A 27,938-nucleotide genomic window follows, 5' to 3' on the forward strand; every position below is an offset into this window, starting at 1 on the left:
GTTTGAATAGGGATCGAAGTCGAGATGACACCTCTCCTCTTCTTCGATCATGAGAACATCATCGAGTGAAAACCCCCGAAGATCTTCATCTTCTTCGTCATGTTCGACATGGACTATAGGAGTGTCGATAACTTGAATGTGAATGGGAGAGGCATCAATGGTAATTGGAACCCCTCCAACTATGGCCTTCACTTTTTGGTGCAACGACGACGGAATCGCCTTTAGCTCATGAACCCAAGGACATCCTAACAACAGATTGAAAGAGGCATTAATGTCCACCACCTGAAACTTGGTGCGACGTTCAATGGCCCCGGTAGTTATGTTTAGTGTGATAGTACTCACGTCTTGACGGCGAGTATTATCACAAGCGCGAATCCCTTGAGTAGAGGGAGTCAGTTCTTCATTCTTTATGCCCAACTTCTTTGCAGTGCGGAGTGGACATACATTGATTGCAGAGCCATTATCAATCAGGCTCATAGGAACATTCATCTGCCAACACATCACAGTGAGGTGTAAGGCCTTATTATGTTGGTCCCCTTCTAGAGGCAAATCCTTGTCAAAAAAAGAAATCAAATTGCTAGTACTTGGCAATTCAGTAGTGAGAAAGTTGACCAGTCCTTGAGGAGTCATATCATTATCAACTCCTATTTTCACCAGAGCATTCATCACAGCCTTTCAATGCTCATGAGAGGTGGCCAAAAGCTTCCATACATTCATTTCCACCTTGGTCTTTTGTAATTGTTTGACCAAATCGTTGTTCACAGGGTCGATGAGATCAACTATTGGATGTGATTGCGGTGGAGGTGGAGGTGGACTAGGTTGTTGCAACCGTCAACTTCTGGTGAGAACCTTGACCTCAAGGTCTCCCCAAAAATCTTCACTTGTGCTAAGAGATGAACAGGCTATATCCTTGAGATAGACGTCTTCATCATCACTATCCCAAATTCCATTCACTTCTTCATAACTCGAGACAAATACAACTTCCGGAAGAGGTTCATTCATAGGTTGAATGAGTATTGACGGATCAAAGGAGACTTCATCTCCCATGATAGCCAAAGCATCAGAAAGAGGACCTGTTTGAATGTTAGGCTTCTTGCCCCCTGGAGGGACAGGAAGTTGATTAGCATCAATTAAGTCTTGGATTGCATCCTTCAACCTCCAACACTTCTCAGTATTATCACCCTTGCCTTGATGAAACTTGCAATAATCATTGGGGTCATAGCTAGCGGTTCTATTCTCTGGTCGAGGTTCTAGAAATGGTCCAATTAACATAATCAGTCATTGACCATGCAAACGGTCAAAAGCAGCATCATAAGTCATTCCCAAAGGCGTGTAAACCCTCCTTTGCCTTTGGAATCTTTGAGGAGGATCATTAAGGGCCAGCACATCATTGATATTGATATTGTTGGTAGCATTATTGGGCTTGGAAGACGAAGAAGAAGGAGTGTTGTTCTTCTTGTTTTTCCAAGTGCTGTTATTATTGTTGCTACCAGCAGTCTTCATTAGTTCGTCCTCGATATTGATTCCAATATCGTATACAGCTTTGAAGGTACTCAGAGGCAGAAACTTCAAGTTTTGCTTGTACTTATGAGTCAAATTGGCAATGAACAAGCGAACCATCTCTTTTTCCTTAGGGGGATCCACCAAGAGCGCAGCTGTTTCCCTCAATCTGCTTAAGTAAGTGGTGAATCCTTCATTCTCTTTCTGTTTGAGAATGGAGAGTTCACGTTCAGAAGTCTTGGCCTGAATGTTACACTTGTAACGATTCATGAAGCTTTCAGCAACATCCTCCCATGTCGCAACATGCTTGGATTCCAAAGAGTAGAACCATTGTTTGAAGGAGTTATGTCTTCGATAAGTGCAATTACTAGATATATCAAGGATCACGATTATGGAGATAATTAGTTCATTCAATAGGGTCGTTAATGTTTGGTGCTAGATATGACAATTGATCTTTGGGCTAGCTTAATGGCCCAAAGCCTTATAGAATGGATCCTACAAGGTCACACATAAGAGTATTGTGTTAAACAAGTTAGAGGCCCATTATTAGGCCTCATGAGTTCATGACATACCATGTTGATAATTGGGCTTGGATAGTTAGAAGAGTCTAATGGTTTTTGGACTTGACATGGTTTTATTTCTAGATATGATCTATAAATATAAACCATGCCTAGGGTTGCATGACACAACAATTGACATACAGTGAATTTTCACACAAGCAACCAAGTTTCCCAAAAACCCTAAATCTCTCTCTCTCTACTCGGCCCTCTCTCTCTCCTCCCTGTCCGTACGACCCTCCTCCCCGGGTGGCGCGTGGGTGGTGTTGTGGTGTGTTCGTGGCTCAAATCTCTGTTGAAAGTTGATTAAAGTGTTCAGTCACAACTAACTAGAATTAGTGGAGGTTTAATCCATGCTCGTGGACTAAGTAGAGGAATCACGCTTGGGGTTCTTTATCTCCCTTTGTTCTTGCTCGATCGCACGTGGAATCACGCTTTAAAGGTACGATTATATGTTCTTTATGTGTTATGCATTAGATCTTGGGATTAGGTACTCTATGAATATGATTCATGTTTTTTCGCTGCGTAGTACCTATAATTCCCTTCATTGTTGAAAGGCGTGCTATAAGGAAAGAGGGAACACTGTAGGGAAGAGTGTCACATCTACTCCCTTAAGAGCCATGGTTGCAGAAAAAGCCTTCAAATGGAAAAGCGGATTATCATTAGGATTGAACTTGGGAATGTCAGCAGTGGAAAACTTCCTTAGGAAGCTTGTCCCTTATGGACGAAGAGGCGACAGGTTACTCCACATAAGTGAATTCTTCAGAAATCTTACTCATCTGTTCCTTAATCTTGTCCATTGCAGCGGTAGTGACACTGTTCTGATTGTGTTACTCTACCATGTTGACTCTAGTAGTGAGTGTTTGCATCATGTTAGACAACATTTCAATTGTCCTGTTGATGTTCTCGATATCTTCCTTAGTATCCATTGGTTGAAAGTAGACTGGAGATGGATCTTGTGGAGATGATTGTGGTGTTTCCTTGTACGCCTCTTTGGTATAAGAGGTTGTTGAGGTATTGACTCGAACTGTAACAATCTACCCCTGCTTCTTGACCAACTGTTGTGACACCGAAACAAACACATCTTTAATGACCAAACTTAACCTTAACCCATCCGGATAAAAAAAATTTTGAATTTTTAAAAATCTATAATTTTGAAATTCTATTTATGTTTTATTTTTAAAAAATATGGGATGATACTATCCGACTTACTCCGAAAAAAAAAACAACACAAAAAAAAGACTACCCTAAAATACGGTCATGAAATGGTGCATGACTAACGAAAAAAAGTGTGTGAACACGACATGTGAGTGATTAAGTGAGGTTATGGACGTGTGTTATGACCGTACACCTAGACATGACACCAAACTGGACACATAAACCACATACGTACGCACCAAAAACAAAAAAAAAAACTGACAGGACAGTTCCCCCGGCACCGTGTCACGGTACTGACTGTCGTGACACGGTGCAGTCTACCGTCAGACGGTAGAAAACGCCGTGTCACAGCACTGTTCACCGTGGCGCAGCAAGACTTGCCGTGACACGGTGCTCAGTTCCAGGTCTTTTTTGTGAGTTTTTTTTTTTTTTTTTTTTTTTTTTCAGATTTTAGTCAATTTTATGTCCGTACTAATTACTATGTGGAAATAAAAACCCTCGGTCATGGGTTAAACAAAAAAGAGTAAACACATGAAGGTTAGCACTAAACAAACCATGTAGCATTTAGTCACGATGATGTAAAAAAAGTTCGCAACCTAGGGTCAAGATCTATGTTCAACTATTGGTCAAGATTTGGGTGTCAAAAGGGTACCATGGTTAAGAGTTTAGACGCGTTAGCAAGGCAGCCTCCCTTGAGGGTGTATGCCAACGGGCGGCTCCGCGAGTTCGTGATGAAATCGAACTCGACTCCATGGTTTGGGTGGATTTAATAACTCGGATGAACCCTTATTACCATGAGCGTTTTTGGGTTGATAGAGCTTAAATCCCCCGGGGCTAAGACGCATGTAGAACACACACGTTTTTTCAGAAAAATCGAAGGAAGTTGACTGTGAGAAAAGAAAACAAGCCACCAGACTGATTTTAGGACTACCGTGACACGACAGATATTCCCGTGCCACGGTACTACAAGGCAGATTCTGCCGTGGCACGGCAGTCAGAAAATCTGACTGGTGCCCTGTTTTCCTTCGTACGCAATCAAGTTATTCAATTTTTCCTACGGGACAGACCTAAACGCGACGTTAAAACGTCTATGCTTATGCAAAAATGCCAAATTAAAAACAGGAATATTTTTCAAGAATCTTTCAAGTCTCATCCACTCATCTTAATTAAATACCGATCACGCAAATCGATAAACAACCAAGAATCCCTTCCCAGTGGAGTCGCCAAAATGTAGGCGTCGCTTGAAGTGCGCCTACGTTAAAGCTTGTGTGAATATGCTTGGTACTCATAGGAAGTGGGAATTGACATATACGATTAGGGACAAATAAAGTAGGGAGCCGCCAACAAGTTTTTAAGGGACTTGTAAACTGTTCACGGATCATAAAAGGCAACCACGATAAAGGGACAACGAAGGCAACAACGATTGACCCGTGAAGGTTACACCCCATTCATAATCCATGAGATTACTAACTCCATGTGGTTCGGAACCACGAAAGGAGGATTGGGGATGATGGTACAAAGTGAGTCATGGAGTCACATTTGCCCGTATTGGCCTCTACTCGATTCTTATAGTGAAAAGTGATTCCTGCGATCTCAAAGGCATACAAACAAAATATTCAATTTGCTCCAAACTATCATTAGGCTAAATTGGTTTAATATTAATGCAACACATAATTCTAAAATATCGTGATCAATTGATTTAATAACAAGATTAAAAAGGATCCTAAACCAGTTGTCCAAATTATCTTATTAGGTGTGATTTTCAATTACATATTCCCTTTAAACATGCAATATGGTGATCAATAAATAATAATAGAGTGGACATTAATATTGGAAGCAATTTAACAATAATTCCAACAATATAAAATCGTTAGAAAAATAATATAAATAAAAGGAACATAATTCTTACTTTGATTCTGTTTGCTTGCAACTACAAAATAATAAACGAATTAGTAACTTCAAGGAAATAATAATAAAACAATAATTAAATTAAATTAAATTAAGTAGAGTTGATTTGGGGCCAAACCCTCAAACAGTTCTACCTTTCACGCCTTGGCTTAAGGACGGAACCACGAGTAAAGTACGGACTCCTGGGAGTGCTTGAAGAAGGAATTTTGAAAGAAGAAGGGTAGGCTAGTGTTTAGGCTAGAGCATAAAAGAAAAAAAATATAGAGAATTTATTAATGCCTCGTACATCAGAAATGAGGGGGTATTTATAGAAAAAATGTGCTGAGGGAACACTCGGAACCCTAAAATGATAAAAACCCTAAAAAAATACCGCGACACAGCAAAGTGTATCGTGACACGGGAAAACCCACCTTCAGACGAGAAACATTCCCGTGTCACGGTGTACTTTTGTGTGACGCGGGAAATATATGCTAAACGGGGAAGAAAACGCGTTAAGGGTTTACGCGGAAAGGACACGAAAACCCCCCGTGTCACAGCAGGTGTCCCGTGTCACGGGGAACCCACCGTCAGACGGGACAATTTCCCGTGACACGGTGGACTGTTGCCGTGACACGGGAGTTTTCAGTCCATTTTTCCGTCTAAATTCATTTTTAACCCTAATTTCGTTCAGCATTTTAAGTACCTATTGATAATTTCGGGCCATTTCTGATTTATTATTATTTGGGCCAAAATAAGAAAATAAATAAAAATAAATAAAAAGTTTGGGCCAAAAATAAATAATAAAACAATAAAATAATAAAAAAAAAAAAAAAAGGTTTGGGCTAAAATTAAATAATAAAACAGTAAAATAAGTTTGGGCTGAAATTAAAACTATGCTTTGACCAAACATTAATACTGATCCATGGACTATTCAGAAATTGAATTTAATTAAATACGATTTTTTAAGCACCCTCGGGATTAAATACTGAACCCGACCAATAATGGTGGTGCAAGGTTGTTCATCATCGGGTTTTGTTTTGGGGAGACATTTTTAGGTGTCTACAGGAGGCAAGGGGTTTTTCTTTTATTGATGTTCCAAATGGATCGGAGCATGTGATGGACAACCTTGTCTATTGCTTAATCCGATGAATAAAATGAAATGATTTAACTACTATTAACTAATGAAGCCTTAGTAAAACTGACAGGTGAATCGTGTGTTGAGTCTATAGTTCAATGGTGTGTGATGATATTCATATTCAATCTCAATTCAATACTAAGAAATTTCAAAGAGAAAACACTTACCTTGCCAAGAATTGGATTGGTATTTTCGTTACGCATGTAAATGGAAAATGAAATAATAGGTTGTTCTAGAACGGGTATAGAATCGAGTACGGACACAAAACGGATACACAATACAGTCGCTTAGAAAATAAAGGATACGAATACAACTAATTAAGTATGATATAATATATTATGTAAAAACATATTTTATAAAATCTTCAATACTATTTGGTAATTTTTTCTTTATACGTTGTACATTAGACAAAAAAATTTCATTTAAAACTCATCAAATTTATTAAATTTAAAGCAAAGTCTTAAAAAATAATTTTAAAATATAATAAAACTATATATCAATGTACTTATTAATACCCATAAGGACACGGGTGCGTATTGCGTGTTCTATACAGGTACGATAATCATTAAGAATATCAATGGGTAATGAAGTTACGATAATCATTAAAAGTATCAATGGGTAATGAAATACTAATACTAGGTTGTACTAGAACGGGTATAATATATTCTTTAAATAAATTTTTTAAAATAGTTACTGTATTATTTGAAATTTTTTACTTTATGTGAAGTACTGTATATTTTAAGAAGACAAAAAAAATCATTCAAAAATTCATAAAATTAATTAAATTTTAAGTATAGTCTAAAAAAATAATTTTAAAATATAATAAAACTATATATCAATGTACTTAGTACCCCTAAGACAAAGGTGTGTATTGCGTGTTCAGTACCGGTACGATAATCATTAGAAGTACCAATGGAAAATGAAATAATAGGTTGCGTACAAGGGTTGCCACACATGCATGTTGATTTATGTCCAATGCAACTAATAGGTGCAATAAAAATTTTATAATATTTATAGTATTATTTGAAAAGTTACTTTATACGAAAAATATTTTAAGAAGAAAAAAAAAACATTCAAAAATTTGTAAATGTCATAAGCATTTTTTTAAAATCAATTTCTAAACTTTTTTAATCAAAATTGAATTAAATTTATGATAGCATATTGTGATAAAATGGATACACTTTATTGTACTCTCTCCGTCCCCTTTTGATAGTCTTTTATGGGCTTTTTTCACGGGAATTAATAAACACAAATAAGAATAGTAAAAGTACATTGAAAAAGTAATTTGACATTGGATATGTAAAAAAGTAGAGAGAGTAAGTAATAAAAGTACATGGAAAAAGAAAATTTACATGGAAAATTTAAACTTGCACAAATATTGTTGCAAATTTGTGGTAAAAAAATTAATATTAGTGGTTGTTGGAAAATGTAAATGGAGTGGACATTTTGGGACTAAATTTTGCCCGTAAGAAACTATCAAAAGGGGACGGAGGGAGTAATAAATAATAAATTAATATAAAGTATTTTACTATTATGCATTAAGCTACCTTAATTGATTTTGTGAGATTTGGTACTTAGAGTTTTTAAAACGTGCAATTGCACGGGTACTATACTAGTAATATATACTAAAAGACACACCAGCAATAACGCGTGTTGTTTTCTGGTGTCCTTAGGTTTTTTTTTTTTTTTTTTTTTTTGATTTTTTTTTATATTTGAAAGCTTGTTTTGGGTAAAAATTTCTAATCAAGTTAAAAAAGAATTAACTAAAATGAAAATAGCCATAATGGTAGCAAAATAATTATAGCAAGAATTTATGTAGCAAATCAATCATAGCAAAAATGTTTTTTTTTTCCTAAAATATTCTCTACTTTCTATACTAAATTTATGCTAGATTATATTTCATTATTTCTTGAGCCCTTTCCCTAAATAATGTTGGGAAATTATCTAATTCCCAAATTACAGCTACTCTTTTTTTAATTCCCACCATACCGTCACGTCACCGGTTCAGTGGGAATTCTTTTAAAAACGGGTTTATTAGAAAACCGCTACTTCAAGTAGCGGTTTACTTATTAGAAACCGCTACTTGAGGTAGCGGTTTATATTTAAACAAATTTTCATCAAAGTGGGGTTGTTGGTGTTTTGAGGAAAACCGCTACTTGAAGTAGCGGTTTACTTATTAGAAACCGCTACTTGAGGTAGCGGTTTATATTTAAACAAATTTTCATCAAATTGGGGTTGTTGGTGTTTTGAGGAAAACCGGTACTTGAAGTAGCGGTGTTTTGAGGAAAACCGCTACTTCAAGTAGCGGTTTACAAAATTAAAACCGCTACTTCAAGTAGCGGTTTATTCTCATAACACCGCTACTTGAAGTAGCGGTTTGTTGCTGGACTGAAAAAAAAAAGGGTTTGTTTTCCTTAACTGACATGGACAGTATGATGAGAATTAAAAAAAGAGTAGCTGTAATTTGGGAATTAGATAATTTCCCAACATTATTTAGGGAAAGGGCTCTTATTTCTTATTAAAAAAGAATTAATTGACAAAAGAATCAAATACAAAATATTTTTTTTTAAAAAAAATAAAATCAAACAATCATAAATTGTATTCCATTCATTTTTAAATGCACTCAAATATTTTAATTTAAACAAAACATTATGTATATCTATATTATAATTGTAGAGTGGTTTTTCCAACTTTTAACCACAATACTCCAAAACCCAATCTCTCAATTCTCATTCACTCCCCTTTTGTAGAGTGGTTTTTCCAACTTTTAACCACAACACTCCAAAACCCAATCTCACAATTCTCATTCACTCCCCTTTTTTTTTTTTTTTCTTTCTTTTTTTTTTTTTTAAAAAATTTTTTTGCCCTAAAAATAACTTCCACCCGTTTTTTTTTTTAAAAAAATTAAGAACCCTCCAAAAAAAATTTCCACTATTATTTTTCATAATAACACGCACTGCCCCAAAAAACTATCGATGTTGTCCAAAAAACTACTAACATTTAACTTTGTGTGTGTTTTTTTTTGGTGCGTAGTATGTTAGTAGTATTTCCTTGAAAAAAAACAAAAAGGAAATATTGGATGGGTAGTTATTGTTTTTTTTTTTTTTTTTTTTTTTTTAAAATGAATAACAAAATAAATAAATATAAAGTTATTAGATAGGTAGTTATTTTTATCCTTAAAAAAAAAAAAACCTTAAATGCATGAGAGTTGAGCATTTGGATTTTGGAGCATTTTTGTGAAAAGTGTCTCTGTAATTATAATATAGAAGCTGATTTTTAAAAAATATAAATAAACAAATAGAAGAATTTTTAAAAAGGAAAACAGTTATTGTAATATTGGTGTTTCTAAAAAAAAAATATGGACAACATCGGTAGTTTTTTGGGGTAGTACGTGTTATTATGAAAATAATAGTGGAAATTTTTTTTGGAGGTTCTTGATTTTTTTTTTAAAAAAAGACAGGTGGTAGTTATTTTTAGGGCAAAAAATTAAAAAATAAAAAAAGAAAAAAAAGGGGAGTGAATGAGAATTGAGAGATTGAGTTTTGGAGTGTTGTGGTTAAAAGTTGGAAAAACCACTCTACAATTATAATATAGACTAGATGAAGCCCGTGCGATGCATGGTTTGTTTGATTTTTTTAAATAATGTTTTTTTTTTGAATTTATGAGCCTAAAATTTGTTATATATTTAGATAAAATTCCTAATATTAAAAGATAATATATAATATTTAATTAATTTAAACTTAAAAATCTCATTCGCCAATTTTGCTTACATGGCATTTAAATTATTTAATTCTAAAAGAAATTAATAATCTCTTATTTAATTGGCTACTACTAAGATTTATAATCCTACATGGCGCGCTGAGAAAATTAGATCCTACGTGGCTCTCTAAAAACTCGGGAAAAAACTCCCCTTTATATATATACTAGATGAAAGCCCGTGCGATGCACGACTTTTTCATGTATAAATTTCAAGAAAATATATTTTCGTATAGATTCTATGTTTTTTTAATTATTTGATTTATTTTACTATCTAATAATTTCAAACCAAAAAAAAACATAATATTTTAATTAAAGTGTTATGGCCTACAACAAAAGTTTTTTTTAAAATGTAATTTATAATGTGACTTTGTTTATTGTTGTTTTGTATTTTATTGTGGTTGTTAATTATATAACAATTGGATTTAAAAATATGAATAAATTGTAAATATGATATCTTTCAATAAAAAAATAATAATTGTAAATGTGATATTTTATCGGTTACATATTAGGATAAAATCTTTAATGTGAAAAGATATTTTTTATTTTTAAATAATTTAAATCCTAAATCATTATTCATTGTTTTTTAAAAGATAAAAATATTTTTAAAAAAAATTAAAAACATGTATACTATTTATCTTCTATTTTGATAGAATCACCAACTTCGTTCACACCCATATCTCTTCCATCTAATCAAAATGGATAAATAAAACATGTTAGAAAAAATAAAATTTATATAAAATTAATCTTTATAGTCTTATAAAATAAATCAATAAGTGAAAAATTGTTGTGAAATTGATCTAAAAATTTTCATTGTAAAAAATTTTAATGGCGTAAACTTTTATTTCAATTAATTTTGGACGAAATTGTACAAAGTTGGCTTTAATTGAGGCATGAACGCAATCACCCTGTAATTAAAAATAAAAATTAAGTTAATTTGAGAACTTTATTATGCTACCTAAATCACAAAAAAATTATTTTAATAATATAATTAATAAAAATAAAGGTTTATAAAAAATTTAATAAATGTAAACGATTTATAAAGATGTAATACCTCTCCGTACTTTGATTTTCCAATCATTTTTGCTCGAATTTAATTCTCTAATTATATTAGATCTACATGTAAAACCAAAATTCGGTAAACAAAACATAAACATATAATCATTAAGTATTCTAAATAAATACAATGTAAGCAATAATCACAAATTTACATTAAAACATGGATTTTAAAAATTAAACTAAGAATTACGCAACCATTGATGAAATAAACTGACACAACTGACACAAAATTCGCTTGATTTGGTTATGTATTGATACGAAATTTTATTGGTGTTGTAGGATGCGTCAATTTATAGTGGTAGGCATAACAAATTTTAATTTAATTATAATTAAGGAATAATTTTTATTTCTTATTATAAACACTATAAAGATTATCTTAGATATATAAATCCTATATCTTTAGATGATTTTTTTTAAAAAAGATAATTTTTAGTTTTTTAAATAAATTAAATCCTAATAAATCATTATTCGTTGTTTTTTACCTAGCAAATTTCTTAAATCTCATTTGTCGCTTTTATGTAGGTGGCAAGTGAATTTTTTAATTCTAAAATAAAATAGAAATCTAATTTTTAATTGGTCAAAAATATACCTTTGCTTATGTGGCGCGCCGAATGTTTTCCAAAATTGCCTACTTTATTTATATATATTAGATTAGATTAGATTAGATTAGATTAGATTGTTTAACAATAATCCTTTTTATTAATTTTGATCAAACTTAATTATAAATTTACGATGTATTGGGGCATTGTTCAGATCAATAACTAGTTATAAGTTATTTTTCACACGTTAATCGGAGATTCGAAAACAACGTTTATAGCATTATGTATAGCATTGATTTTTCGAGAAAGAAGTTACTGCAAGCAAACGTAGGCTGATAAACAGTTAGAATTCCTCTCTCGCTCTTTATTTCTTATGCTCCATTCTTTATAATTTGGTGTCTAGTTCTACAGACTCATCATACCTTCTGGGGTTTGTCGTTTACTTACGCGGTTCTCTCAATCGGAAATTCCAATGCTCATTTGAACATTTTTGTTTCAATCTTTTTATCCAACACTCAATTATGTTCTCTCATGGAGGTAAAACTCCTTCAAGGTATAATCTCATTGCCCCTAATTTCTCATTTTTTTTTCTTCATTAATTTACTATTATCTGCGATCAATTTGTTAACCTTGTTTATGAAATTCGTATTTTCACAAGTTTTGTGATGTTATTGTTTGATTTGTTGATTGCTGGGGATGAATTTGTCGTATTTTTGTATTTATAAAGAATTTGCTGACCTTGAAGTTGTTCCTCATATTGCCGAATTTATTTTTGTGCTATATAGTTGTTGACAGCATGACATGATAATTGGGCGAGTGTAAGAAAGAAAAGTTGCACATGAATTTGTGCTTTTTGATTAGAGACCCGGTTAATTGATTGAACGGGGTAGTGGGTTGTATCATAAAAGGGTGGAAGTTTAAAGGGTCAAAATGGCGTTGATAAATGAGCAAGGAAAAATGAACATGGAGACAGAAATGAAAGAACAATTGAATAAAAAACTATATTTGTGCTTTTCTTTATCAAAAATATTTATTGATTGGGTTATTATTTGGCTAATTCTGTCCAATAATAGTCATATTCGATAAAAATTCCTATAAAATTGACCGTGACATATAATCAAAGGGTGGACCTGTCCACACTTGCTTCATTGCAACAATGAGTCATCTTATTTAGAGCTTTACTGTGGTATGGAATATTGTTTTGTTAATGATGCAGGTTTAAGGATTTCTATGTTATGCTTAAGTAAGAAACTAGGGTGCAAGCAATGTAAGTGTTACTAAAGAAAGGGCTCAAAAGAATTTTGAGTGATGTGGGGGTGGGGGTTGTAGAGGTTCTTTATATTGGTTATCACGTCTATCATGAGTTACCGGATGGGATGATGATATTTTCAACAAACTTGTAAATGTTGAAAATAGTAAAAAATTCTTTTGGAACTAAAATGAACACATACGATTAGACAAGCATGCATTTTTGTTGTGAGGAGGTGGCAAACGTCCTCGGTATCAAAGATATTCGGACTCCTGTCTCTTTTCCTGTATTACATGATACAAAATCTATATCCACATCCTCTTTCGGATCATCCTCTCCTCTTGTTGCATCATCCTTTATAAAAGCTGCTGACGAGCAAGTGACATCCTCTCTTGCACCCGCATCATCCTATGTCAAAGCAAGAACTGGAGAGCAAGCTCCACCTTTCACATCCTCTCCTCTTGCAATATTAGCCTATCACGTCTATCATGAGGTTTCCTAAATAGCCTGTTATGTCTATCATGAGTTTTTAGATGGCATGATAATAATTCCCTGGGCGTTCACTGATCAGTTTATCTTGTTTCCACCTCTAAACAATGATATAAGTATTTAAACATATCTATACATATTTATTGAAAATTAGAGATGAACCCGATCTCATCCTTTTGGGATTTGGGTTCAGAACTTCACACTAATATTGTTGTTGAGACTCTTGGTTTATTGGCTGATGAAATGGAAATTTCATAGAGTTGACTTTCCTGTAAATTTTTTTTTTCCAGTTGATACATGGCGATGTATTATTTTGTTCGATTTTTTGCTCAAAATTTTGCTAAATTGCATTTAGTAAATTCCTGTTGACAAATTAGTCTTTGAGCCAACTGTTGTCTATATGGCATTGTGAAGATGCTGACTAGCTATATTATATGCTGCGTTGGGTAGTTTTTTGCCTGCTTCTTATAAATTTTTTCCCTGGTGGACTGTTTGCTTCGAAGGTATGAATTGCTGAGTATGGTAAAGAAGCACTCTAATTTGTTGGGGAAGACTATAGTTGATGAGCAGGATGCATCAGATGTTGAATTGGATCAAGCTTTTTGGCACGATATTCTGAATTTTTATTTCGTTCAAGGAAAGCAATCAAGAGGACGCCAAGATGATGATCTCATTTTTTTTGTTAGGAAAATGGTGCTTAAATATTTGTTTGTCCTTCTACTGCATGGGTATATTTACCAATCAGTTATTTTGAGTAAGATATATATTCTTACACTACTCTTGTATTGTTTTATTGTCATTGCAGAACATCCATGCGCATAATTCTAGTGATGACTTAAATGCCAATTCTCCTTACTTTGTACGCAGGTGGGCATCTAAGGTAAAAGCCAGTCTGATTTAGCATTGATACTAGTATGAGTTTCATAATGGATTTCAATGTTCGTAGATATATCATGAGAAGAAGATGCCATGAAAGTTTTGAAATTGAAGTAATCACTTTTCATGGTTATAACCAGAACATTTGTTTTAGCCTTTGGAGCTAGCTGTTGTTCTTTTGCAAAAGCAAATGATGAAAAATAAAATGAAGGATAGAATATGGGATGTATTAGTTTTCTGTTGTGCTATTCTTTATTTGTTCTGTAATTTATATAAGTGTTAAATACAGTTTATCTTATTTATACAGTTGGATAGTATGGTTGGTGACAGTTTGATGGAGGTGGATTGGAGGCGATCATTTTATTTGAACCTAATTGCTCACACTTCATTCACAGTAACAGTTGCTATATGCAGGTAGCTTTGCTATCTTTTCCACAATGATTCCTGCTCTTTTGCACTGTCATGTATCTCTTTCAAATTTGCCAGTTTTGCTTGGTTCCCCCCCACCCCTCTCTTCCTTCTTCCTCTACACTAAATAATTTAGAAATAGAAAAAGAGCCTTTACACATGTTTACATATGCAAAACCCTTGTTCTTGTTTAAGTTTTTACAATGGTGAATTATGATTTGTGTTTGATGTATGTATCTTTACTCAATAGCATGTTGGTTGACCTTTTAAAGCTTTTGCCCTTTTTGTTGAAAATGATCTGATGTTGCTAGAATATGCTCCTCATAACAATATTCTTCACATTTGGTTTAGTAGGTGGTTTTAATACAAGTTAGTCTTGTCATCAAGAATAAGTATGGTAGAAAATTGTAAATTGTTGATTAATATTAATGGTAATTTTTCAATATGTGTATCCAGATGCCTATATGGATTCCTTTGTTTCATGTCACAGTCCTAAGGTCCATATATTCACTTTAAAGATCTTCAATATTGACTACTCTTTTTATTTAGGGTGACTCTATTTGGATCCAAAGAATTTTTCACTTATTGTGATTATAATAACCTCTATATGGAATGCTGACATGGAAAAGAATAAGAGTAGTTTGAAATTTTGAATAATATCTACCAACGTCACGAAAAATACCTAATAAATCCTTTATGGATTCGCCAATATAAGCTACTGTTAAAGATGCAATCTATGGGTCTGCATACCGATTGTAAATAGTAAAAGATACATGACAGTTATGAAAGTTCGAAGCCACTAAAGGTATCGAAGAACAAGAATGATAACTACTTATTCATTCCCTAATATATTTCCAAAATGTGGAAAACTAAGTGGTAGAGGTTTTGTGAAATCTTTTACACTAGGTTGTTTAAAGGTTTCTTTGCCTCCAAATTATTCATAGCTCTGTAATTTTTCATTTGAAACTTGTGGGAAGGATGCATGATGCTTACAGAACTCCTTGAGCTGTAAGGATGAAACATTGTATTTTAAGCTCATTTGATCATTCCCTTGATTATTTAATCTGAGACTTATCTATATTAGCAATCAGGTCCTTCAACATCATCGAGTGGGGCAAGATACAAAATTGAGTCCTATATACAAGGTGTGTACTTTTTCTTTATGATGGTGGATGATTTTCTAGATAATTATTTTATAAAAACCTTTAACAATCTGGTTATAATCCCGAGCTCAAGAAAACTGGTCCATGTTACTATGAAATTTGCAGTGTTTTTTAATAATGTATTTTTTCAGGTTGTAAAGACTGTTTATGCATCACCAAGCCGGGTCAATTTTCATTTGGATTCGAGGAAGGTGAGTCTAATCCAGTATTAGGTCTAGTTTTCAGTATTTCCTGCTGTGTTTCACTATATTATTTGAATTAGTCTATCTTATGTCCAGGAAGCAGAAACATTCCTGGCATATCCTGATATATGCTTTGCCATCGATGACTTTGATTCCACATTTGACACAGTGGTAATTTATCATATGATCTGAAGCTGTTATTATTTTTGTAATATCAAAGAGCTATAACTATTGAGTGTGTCAACTGTCAATACAATTTCAGTCATCATTGTGACTGCTGATCTACTAACCTATTTTGTTTTAATATTTTTTATTATTTTTTTTAATTTTATTTTACTGCAGGTTTTGTCAGATGCAGATCATTGCTACTGTGTGGTCCTTAATGCACATGCTGGGGCAGCATTTCCTAGTGAAATGCCTGAGAATGAAGTTTCTGACAAGTCACCGAAAACAGAAGATTCTGGAACTAATAATAAAACAAAGGTTTGGTACATTTCATTCTGAGAATACAAAGTGATTGGGTGCCAAAAAGAGAATATTGGAAAATTGTTTATGGGAAGTTGGGAACCTTATGGTTAGTAAATTTCTTAATAATAAGCTTAGCGTTTTTAATATGTATCTCATAAATGACCATGGTAAAAGCAAGCTAATGACATAGAAAAGAAGAAATTAATCACTGGTAGATTTGTAACCTCGCTATTTGTTTTTTCTCAAAACACTTTTTTAATAGGGCGGCTAACGTGCGATGAGCATGCCATATCTAGCCATGTTCAGGTTGCTCTTTCGGTTTGGCCTTGGCCTTGTTTGGAAAATGGCTGTCGGCGGTTGGCTGTTGGCTGTTGGCTGGTTCACTTGGCTTGTTTGGGAATGTTTGCCTGTTTATAATGGCTTTTGAAATTGGCTGTTTAAGTGGGTGTTTATAAAAGTGTTTGGTAAATTAATTGTTGGTTGTTGGCTGTTTATTAGATAATTTGTGGGCCAACAAGCCAAAAGCCAACAAAAAAGCTACTAAAAGCAGCTTTTTCATTTTGGCTTAAAAGCCAGCTTTTTCGCTGACTAAAAAGCCAATTACCAAACACATTTTTTCGCTATTTGACCACCTAAAAAAGCCAAAAGCTAGCCAAAAAGCCATTAAAAAGCCAATTACCAAAAATGGCCCTTATGTCACAATATTTTTTTGTTGGCATCATTAATGAGGGAAATATGCAAAGAAATACTTTTAGGAGTATAAATTTCCGCACACTATTCTTAAAAGTTAAAAAAAAAAAATTCAATTAACATTCATGAGGCAAATAAGTAAATAGACATTTTAGTTTAGATAAGGGTGTGCAAGGTGTACATCTTGACAGGGCCCCGAAAATAAAAGCCTAACAATTGCAGGACCGTAGCAATGAATTTGGGGCCCTGTTACAAACTGAAAAAGGGGGCTCGTCGTAATGTGAAAATTATACTTTTTTTTTTTTTTTTTCAATTTATCTATTATACATACTTACCCCAAATACATACTTACAAATTGTCAAATTGCATCAAGAATATAATGTAGCAGTCTTGAAGATCGATTAGTAGTAGTGATGAAACCAAACTCAATAGTAGTATTGTTTTACCCCATATTTGGATATTCCCAATATATTAATATATGTAATTGAATGATTTTTTTTTTTTTTTTTGATTCAAAAGATCAAAATTTTTTGATGATTTATATAGGGGGTAGGGGTGAAAGTAATTCGGATTAAAGCTGAACCAAACCGAAAGCCAAACCAAATAAGTAATTCGGTTTGGATTTTTTTTTATAATTCGGTTTGGATCGGATTGAAAAAATTATGAATTTCGGTTTTTGGTTTGGATTCGGTTTTGAGAAGCTTGAAACCGAAAAAACCGATCCAAACCGAAATATGCTACATAATGTGAACAAGGCCTAAACCTTAAGCCCATAGCTAAGTCCTCCCTTATAGATTAGAAGCCCTAAATTTCTAAATACCCTTTCTCTTTAATCCGCCTTCTTTCTCCTTCTGCCTTCGTTCAACTTTATATGCCCCCTTTTGCTTTCTCATCTCATCCTTACTCTTGTTTTCTCATCTTTGTTTTTTCTTGTGTCATGTCATCCTCTCTCATGGTTAAATATTCAATCATTTGATCTTCAATCTCTTGTTCTCCTCTGCTTTTCTACAATGTAATTTGATCTATGAATTTGGTTTTTGCACCATAAATGATGTAAATGCAAGCTAGAGGTGAATGAGAACAAGGAATGTCACAAATAGCTCCTGAAATTTCTTGGTTTCATTTATTTTCTTTCACTGTATATTCATATAATTTTAATAAAGATTGCAGTGTATGGATTGGATTCGGTTTAAGTATTTGACATTCAAATCAGTTTAGATTGGACCGAAATTCAATTTGGTGTGGATTTAGATTGAAAAAACTAAAACCAAATTATTTCGGTTCGGTTTTGGTTGGGACATAATCCAAATCGAGTACCGAACTTTCACCCCTAATAGGGGGAAGATGGGAAAGATTCAACCGTTGCCCAGAAATTTCTTTGGATAGAAAATTGAATTATAATTCTCGTTGCTATGATAGATTGATGTAAACATGGGGAAAACGATTTGAATTCCCATAAATAATTAAAGTTTCATGGAAAAGGGGGAAAATTAATTAAATTGATTGATAAAAATTTGGAAAAGAATGAAAATTTAGAGTCAAATTTAGAGAAGAACTAGAAAAATTAGAGGATTAAAGGGCGAAAATTTTTTCAAGACTTTTAAGAGATGAAGTGGGACAAGGAAGCGTGAGAAACAAAGTTCAAAGTTGAATGAAGAGCAATAAAAAGACGAGAGAGAAAGTATGAAAGCCATTAAACCCAAAAATACCAGCTAACATTTTGTTGATTGAACCGATTAAAAAAATTAGGCCATTACACTTGTTAGGCTTTTATTTTCACGGACCTTTGCGAGGGTACACCTTGCACACCCCTATCTGAACAATTGTAATTGCCTAATTTTTTAAATCAGTTCAATCAATAAATTGTTAGCCGGTATTTTTGGATTTAATGACTTTAATACTTTCTCTCTCGTCCTTTTATCACTCTTCATTCAACTTTGAACTTTGTTTCTCACGCTTCCTTATCCCAATTCATCCCTTAAAAGTCTATATTCATCTTTCTCTCTGTAATGTTCTAATTTTTCTTGTTCTTCTCTAAATACAAACTCTAAAGTTTTATTCTTTTCCAAATTTTTATTGATCAATTCAATTAAATTCCTCTCTTTTATATAAAAATTCAATTTTTTATGGGGATCTAAATGGTTTTCCCCATGTTTACATCAATCTATCATAGCAACGGGAATTAGAATTCAATTTTCAATATCCTAAAAAAATTAGTGGATTGAAGAGAGAAAGATGAATTTAGACTTTTAAGGGATGAATTGGGACAAGGAAGCGTGAGAAACAAAGTTCAAAGTTGAATGAAGAGCAATAAAAGGACAAGAGAGAAAGTGTTAAAGTCATTAAACCCCAAAATACCGGCTAACAATTTATTGATTGAACTGATCAAAAAAAATTGAGCCATTACAGTTGTTCGGCTTTTATTTTCGGGCCCTATGCAAGGGTACACCTTGCACACTTTGTTAGCCGGTATTTTTGGGTTTAATGACTTTATACTTTCTCTCTCGTCCTTTTATTGCTCTTCATTCAACTTTGAACTTTGTTTCTCACACTTCCTTGTCCCAATTCGTCTCTTAAAATTCTAGATTCATCTTTCTCTCTTTATTTCTCTAACAATTTATTGATTGAACTGATTAAAAAAATTGGGCCATTACATGCTGACGGTCCCCATGGCCCCATATTGATGCATGATGCCCAATTTTAGCATGAATTTTGAGCTATATGAATCATCCGTGAGCATGTAGCCTACGTTACATACTTACATACTTTGAAGTGTGATACTGTTATTGCCAACATGCTTTTATTTTTGGCTGGGTCATATCAGGAAATCTAATATTGGCTGTATATGAGATGGAAGTTCCAGGGCTTGGGTATATCTCTATGCTTCATTGCAATGCTATTATTTGACTTAAAAGTTGGAACTTGGCAATCCTTGAGGAAATGTGACCATGTTTGTTTCTGGTTATTATAGCAGTTATCGAACTCGGTATTTCATTTGAAAAGATTTGAAATGTCCACTGTACTCTTCCGTACAAGCTTTCTGACTGAATGACACAATTATGGCTACAGGTTACTATTTTTTCTGGATTTGTGAGCTATCAAATGGTTCGTGATGCATATGATGGTAATTCTTTACAAATCAACAATCCAGTACCTATGTTTTCTATTGCAAAGAGTGACAATTTTGGGATGTTAATGTTGTTGGTGTTTCATCGTGAATATAATTAGAAGACTTTGTCATTGGATAAGCTTCAAGCATTTATAACCACAAACCAAACGTGTATGGTTTTCTTTTTTCTTTTTTTTTTTTGGAGTGTATGTCTGTGTTTTTTAATTTTTGTTATTATTATTTTTAATTATTGAAGAGTTTTCTACAGTATGATTCGGATGACAAACCCTTCAGTTTGAAGATATGTTGTCACATCACAAGGAGTTTTCAGAAATTTTAGTGAAATTATGAACTAAGTGAGGATCTGTCGTGTGGAAATATTATTAAGTAATGGAGCATAGAAACATTTGGGTATGTTCGTTTAAGGTTGGCAGGACATAAGACACTTGGTTAACATTGAAAGATGCAATGAAAGTTGGGGTGCTATATCAGGCAATACTCATAGTGGAGGACATATAACATTTGATTTAAAAAGAAGCATTAGTGGAACTGATTCAGGATTTTTATACTATTCATTAAAAAATACTCATAGAGGAGGATATATTAAATTTGAATTAAAAAGAAGCAAAATAGGAAAGTGGTTTGAAGTTAATCATTTAGGAAATTTATGCATTAGTGGAGATTGAAAGGGATTGTTCTGGAGAGATCTTCATATTATCCAATCCAGTCAGAGTTTGTGTCATATCATCAGTTTGGCACCCAAACTTGTTGCGGAACGCTTTTTAATTATAGATGTAGAGTTGAGGAAGCTGTTCTTGAATCACAACACCTTTTGAATAATTCCGCTTGTGCAATTGATAACATTATTTTGATTAATGAACAAGAATGTGTTAGACGACACCAAATTATTTTGGAACTAAGGCTTTGCTGTTGTTGAACGAGAATGTGCTAAGAATGCCAAAATTCTTGAACATGGATTTTTTATAAGCTTATCTGGAAATACTTGAAGTTCAGGCTCTGTTTTCTCAGCTGATATTGGCCGAAATAAACTAACTTGAACTTTACTTGTTTTTGCTGATCCCTTGCTTAATTTGGCTTATTCGCTAGAACTCATTTTACTAAGTTAGAGCAGATAGAGCCAAAGTTTTGGAAAACATGGTTCGCCAGTATGTGCAGTGAAAGGTTATTGTAATAATATTATTTTGAATCTGCGGGAACACCAGCACCCCAAAAAAGCTAAAAGTAACAGACCCTTTGTCCTGTTTATTAGATGGTATATCCGTACTAGTTTTGTGAAAAGCTTTAATTTCAACTCTCTCTCTCTCTCTCTCTCTTTTATTTTTATTTTTTTATTTTTTTGTTTTCTTTGTTTTATAATTTTATTGAACTTAATAGTGCAGTCTGTAGATTCCTAAAATGAGCAATAGTACGTATATGTTATAATGTATAAGTGGGGGTGCCCTTTTCTGATCCTGGTCGTCTGTGTCCTCAAGCAACAATGTCTCAAAAAAGGAATTCTTTTTGACAGAACTCCTTAGTACTGTTAATTATCATGAATATATCCATGCAGTCTTTTCATACATGATCTTCAACCTTGTATTGGCATTGAGGCTGTATTAATATGCTATTTATGTCACTGTACTTTCTTGGTCAATACCTAAGCAAACTGCACTAAACCTCACATTTTTGTGCTTCTAGTCCATAAATGATGAGATCACTTGGATGCATTTGTGATACTAATACATGTCATTAAGCACTCTTAAGTCTAATCATATTGGTCTACTTTGGGACATTGTTGTTTGAGTCAGCCCTTGATTTTGAAAATTGAGTTGCTGATTAGTCTTGATATTTGATTATTGTGGGATCGTGGATGAGAATTCAATGTAACTTCTATGCAGCTGAATGATTATACTGGCTCGCATTCGTGTGTGTTGCAATTTTGAGAGTTCATGAGCTTTGACTTGCAAAAAGCAGTCCACCTTTTGTCATTGCTATATGCTCGTTATAGATTTTGGAAATCTCTGTTGACATCAGACTAAAGAATATCTGGTTTTTTTTTTCCCTCTTAGCTTTTCCTTCTCATTGCTCTTCATTTTACACTTCTTCAGCAGGAAGAAATCGTTTTGGGAGTCTGCTTTCTTTCAGTCATTCTTCAGGTAAATTAGACAGAATTTACATGAAAGGTCCAGGCGGACGTGGAGAAGTTGAAGTTGCTGTTTCTGGTGTAGAAGGTACTAGAATGTTTAACTGCTTCAATTGACTAGGTGACATATGTCTTATTTTCGATTTGTAGCTCAATTTTTATATGTGCTTGCATCAGCATCACTGCCTTGTGGTATGCTTTTTTTTTTTTTCTTTTTTGTTTTATATATATTATAATTCTTTGGACTTAATGGGCAATAGAGAGTAGAGACGCAAAATTTCCTTGAATTTTTTTAAAATGTTAATGTATAATTGTATATAGGTCCTAATACATGTCTTAGAGATTGTATTTAGCTTCTCATTCCTTTATTTTTATAAGTTACCTTTTTTCTATTTCTTTTTATGCTTGTCTCCATTTGTTTATGAATAATTAAGAAATTATTTGTGTAAATTGGGGATGATAAGGGGAAACCTTTAATGGCAGATAATCTGAGTGGGAAATTGGGAATAAAGCTTGGGTGTAGCAAAGGAAACCTCTTTCTTTAAAATTTGGTGAAAATGTTAATGTATATTTACTCCCTTCGTGTTTTTTTATTTTATTTTTTTTTTTTTAATTTGCATCACTTTCCTTTTATAGATGTTTTTTTAAATGCATCACTTCTATATTTAGTAATTTTATACTTTTTTTTTAAATTTTTTTTTATCATTTCTTTTTCTTACTTTAAACCTCACTAAATTATTTTATCATTTCTCTTATCCATGGTCCCCATTTAAATAATAAATATATATCATTTTTCACATATTTTCTCTTTCATATCCCCATTTTACTTTTACTATAATAATTTATTCACCCACTCTTAATATTATATTACTTTCCTGAAACTTTGTGCATTCCCAAGTATTGCAAATATAAAAAAAAGAGAGGGAGTATTTTTTATTGGTATCAGGCCTGTGTGGCCCTTACCCTTACCATGTGCTGCCTAGTAGGGCCCAAAATTTAGGAGGCCCTTGTTTACTTCTTCCTTTAGCGTCAAACGTGTAAACAACTGTCATAATCTTCAATAATTTGGAAAATCACCATTATTCCTTCATCTCTCGTTCCCAAAAATCTCTCTTGCTCAACATTAATTGTTTCCCATTTTTCCACGGATAAACATCCTATATTCCATGTATTTAAATTTGTCCAATTTTGGGTACAATTCATCAATTACTCTCTCTAATTTTCAATCTCTTAATTGATCGACACTTTGGGAATTATTCTGATTTTCTTACTAACAAAAAAAAAAAAAAAAAAAGAAGAGAAAAGGTGTTGTTGCTTTGTTAGAATTATTAAATTTGACAGTAGCTCTTCGAGATTAATTCAATAATTTGGTATAAGATAACAAAGACGAATTTCGTGTGTGTCTTAAAGATTGCATGTTTAGCTTCTCACTCTTTATGGATTTGTTTATGGATACTAGTTAAAAAGGCATATATCTCCCTTAATTTAGTATTCGTCTTATATAGGTTTGATTGGGAAGTCTAGGGTTACGTGAACCAATAGTGATTATTCTGTATAGTCATCCACAAAAACCTTCCTCCATTGCTTATGATTAAGGCTTTGATTGACTCCATCGTTCCCCGTGTTTGAAAAAGCACGCCTAAGGCACAGGGCGATAGGGGGTAAGCGCTTATTTTGGCTTGGGGAGGCGTTTTTAACTAGGCTCACCAGAGGTGCACTAGAGGCGCACCTGAAGCAAATTTCTGATTTTTATTTTAACAGTTTATATATTGCGCCTCACTTCAAAGAGGCGCACTGAGGCACGCCTTAGGCGCTGCATAACCCTTATCGCTTCAGCGCACCTTGAGCTTTTTTATACATTGATCTTTCCACATTCTTTATGTTGGTGCAGGGGTGATTAGGGAGTATAACTTTCATTCTTTCTATAGTATTATAGTATACAACTGTAAATGTTATACCATCTAATCTAGGGATAACTTTATAGCTGGACAGGCTGATTGGGAAGGCTAAAGTTCCACTTTTGGTGAGAGCTTTTGTGTGGACTTTTAGCATTGGGTAGAAACAGCACTAACGATACTTTCCAAAGGAGAAGAACAGGTCCTCAGGGATGGCTAATTTGTCAAATATTTGCATGCTGTGTCATAGTACCAATGCAATAGATTGGTGAGTCTTGCTCCCCATGTGTTCCTTCACTGTGAGATGGTGAGTAATATTTATATGGTGTATGCAAACTGGGGTTATTAGGTTATCCATCGAGTTGTTTTTGGTCTTCTGCAAGTTTGCATTTGGGCCATGGAAGGGCAAAAGAGATGTGGTGCAATGCTTGTATGCTGACTTCACGGTGGCTGTGGTTAGAATGGAATGCACACTTCCTCTCATGAACTAGTTTAACTGGGCTAAGGCAGTGGGGTAGAGAGAGAGGGAGGGAGGGAGGGAGGGAGAGAGAGAGAGGGGGTTTACTGTAAATTGGGATCTTTAAAAGGAACTGGTCTAATTTAATCTGATTTGCTGCTATGAGACAATGCATCAAATCAATTGGGGAAGTCCTAATGTATATCTGTGTGAGATTTTGCACTTGCACAGATACCAATTGACTTCCTTTTGGTTTATTGTTTGTTTTGTACCAACTGGCCTTTTATTTTTCTGTACAAAATTGTGGTTCTTTGGTACCGTGTTATCGAAAAAACTTTGCGTGAAATTACCATTTTACCCTGTCGAGTCTATCTTAGATATGCGCTGCGACTTACTCCAAATAAATTACTACCTCCGTGTTATATTGTTAGCAACTTTGGAGGGCTACATGGACTCGTAGGAAGAATTTATTTGTTTATTTATATATTTATTTATCTTTGAACTTATATACTCGTATTTCTTTTTGGATCAGTAAATATGGTACTAACTTTCCCAAAAACAGAATACAAGTGTACAACTTTAAGCTTTTTGGGGATTGGGAAAAACTTTCTAGGAATGACTCCCCTGCTTCCTAAAGCTAAACTTAAAAGCCTTATCGAGACACTGTTCACATTTACAGTTGATTGAACCATTCATTATCCATTCTTCTAACTTGCTTATTAGAGCTTTTATTCTTCATTTTGTATTCTCTCTAATCTACTGTTCAATTTTCCTTTTAGTATTAAGCTATTAAGTTTATAATTCTGTAGAAACCATATTCTGTAGACTAGCTGCAAACCATATTCTGTAGACTAGCTGGAAACCAAATTCTGCAGACTAGCCGCTACTGTTTTCAAAGTAATGTTTTTTTAAAAAAAAATTGGATCCTCATCTGTTAGATCTACTGAAAAAGATGACAAAGATCCTATTTGCTATAGTCCACACTCACTCCTATCCAAACCATCTCTGCAGTTATACGCTAAGAAGAGTAAGAACTATACTGAGAACTCAAAAAGTGTTTATGAGTCAGCCCCTGCCCCCCATATGCCAAGCAGCTAGAACCGTTACTAATTCCTATCTTCTGCCATGCTATAAACTAATGTTTTAGGGACTTGTAACTTGTTCTAGATGCTGCTAAGCCCATGGTTCAACCACCTCGTCCCCACAGAGAAATTAATACATAGATTATCCACTCTTAAGATGCCACTGATGTTGCTGAAATCCTTGATAGAACTCATTCTGACTTTGTATATCTTCTAGCTAGCCCCTTGATGTGGGTTGTAACTCTACCAGTCACGCTCCTTCACATACACTTAATGAACCAATATCACACAAAGATTATCCTCTTTGGAAGCTATGTCTTTTTTTTTTTTTTTTTTTTTTTAATATCGAGTGGCTGGATATATAGAGAAAAAATATAATGAGAGAGATAATCAGTGTTACATTAAATTACGGAGTACAAACATTATGTAGAATATAGATTGTAGCTGAACTGGTTAAGTTATCATTCTGAATACAGTAAATTGTACTTCAGATGCATTCTCAAAATTTTGTGCAATTTATTATTGTGCTTGGTGATCGATGAAAAAATTATCTTGTTTAACCAGACCAAAGCCAGCATTCATCAAGGTCTTCACCTGTTGAATCAAAAAGTGGATTTGGTTTTGCTACAATTGTCCGGAGAGCTGCATCTGCTGCTTCTGTTGCTGCTAAACAGGCTTATGCAGCTGCGTCAAATAATTCAGATGATGAGATGTTGCCTCTTAACTGCTCTTTAATGTCTGTATCATTGCCTTGGGAACACATTGCACATGATCTCTTGTTTAAGGTAACAGTTTATGAAATTTATTACTATTGTGCACTTTAGTGCTGCAAGCTTTTTTTTTTTTTTTTTTACTTCAAAATAGACTTGGCAACTGGGTCATTCAGGTCGGGTCGGGTTGGGTTGGGTTACTTTTGGTTCGGGTCATTTCGGGTCAGCTAAAATTCGGGTCGGGTATGGGTCAGGTCGATTCGGGTTTCTGGTCGGGAATTGGGTCCAATTCAGATTGGGGCAATTTCGTGTCAAGTATATTCGGGTCAAGTATGTTCGGATCAGGTCAAAATCTGTTTGGGTCATGTTCGGGTTGTTTCATTTGTGAATCAAGCTCAAATCAATAATTTTATGCGCAATATATATATTGTTATTGTTATATCAAACACGACCAATTCAGTTTATGAGCCTATCTACGATTAAAGATGAACAATTTGAGTTAGTTTTGGTACAAGACATTTTAAGTTCAATTATATGGTAATTTTAGTTCAGGACATTTCAGGTATCGGGTTTGTTCGGGTATCAAGTCTGTTTGGATCAAACAATTCAGGCAAATTTGGGTCGGGTCAACTGCAGGTCGGGTCAGTTCGGGTGTCTGGTCAACTCTATTTTCGGGTTAATGTTTTTGGGTCATGGGTCGGGTCATCGGGTTTGGATCAGGATTGACAGGTCAGTTCAAAGTGAATGTATTCTAGCTTTGCTGGTCTTTTTACATTAGATATCTTATCAGTATTCTGCCTTTTCTTATACGTTTCCTTGTTCTATTTTCGTCAAAATCAGGGTGGTCCACCGGTGAGCATGTGATCTTTTATCCTGCTGAGCAGAGGGTGCACAATGCATAACTATCAAATACACAATTAGCAGACTATTCCAGATGTTGGATCTTCTGTCCATATTTTTAGATTGGAAACTCCCAGAAGCTGGGTTAATCGTGATATTTGTGGTGTTTTTGTGCTGGATGGTTCTAAATCTTCTAATGCGTCCTCGAGTTTGAGCAAACTGCATCCTACAACTATTGTATATATGTGAAGTTTAGTTCTTTTCTTTTCTTTTGCCTTGGTCTTTTCTTAAGAAATGGGATGAAACTTGCATAGGAATGTCAAATAGCTGATGGAGTTGAATCTGCTCCTGTATTTTGAGGTGCCTATGTATTTTCGAAGGAGGTACAGCGGGGGAAGCAATATTTTTCTCTTTTGATGTGCATTGCTGCTGCTAGAATAATGTGAAAAACAAAAATAATAGCACGACTATTTTTTTTTTTCCCCACTAAATGGTTGCAGCTTGGGCTTTTTTTTTTTTCTTCTTTGTTTGTTTTTGTTTTTGTTGTTGTTGGAAGGTGTTGCAACTGTAGTAGATGTAGATGCTT

At 33.8% G+C, this 27,938-nt stretch overlaps 1 protein-coding gene across 4 annotated transcripts; it reads left to right on the forward strand.

The window, feature by feature from the left end:
* Positions 1-11,913: 11,913 nt before the first annotated feature.
* On the forward strand, positions 11,914-27,834 carry LOC145638998 (uncharacterized). 4 transcript variants are annotated; one of them, XM_081690090.1, is made up of 14 exons: positions 11,914-12,144; positions 13,833-14,022; positions 14,135-14,209; positions 14,513-14,619; positions 15,698-15,758; positions 15,908-15,967; positions 16,055-16,129; positions 16,301-16,441; positions 20,186-20,240; positions 22,334-22,456; positions 25,253-25,331; positions 26,365-26,587; positions 27,075-27,241; positions 27,353-27,834. In XM_081690090.1, the coding sequence occupies exons 1-14, from the start codon at positions 12,113-12,115 to the stop codon at positions 27,366-27,368; spliced, it is 1,404 nt and encodes a 467-aa protein (XP_081546216.1). In that variant the 5' UTR covers positions 11,914-12,112; the 3' UTR covers positions 27,369-27,834. The 4 variants fall into 4 exon arrangements, with proteins under 4 accessions (XP_081546216.1, XP_081546219.1, XP_081546217.1 ...); XM_081690093.1 differs by lacking the exon at positions 27,075-27,241; XM_081690091.1 differs by lacking the exon at positions 25,253-25,331 and having other exon boundaries at positions 26,367-26,587.
* Positions 27,835-27,938: the final 104 nt, after the last annotated feature.

Source organism: Chenopodium album, chromosome 7, assembly GCF_948465745.1.
Source record: "Chenopodium album chromosome 7, dcCheAlbu1.1, whole genome shotgun sequence".
NCBI classification, from domain to species: Eukaryota; Viridiplantae; Streptophyta; class Magnoliopsida; order Caryophyllales; family Amaranthaceae; genus Chenopodium; species Chenopodium album.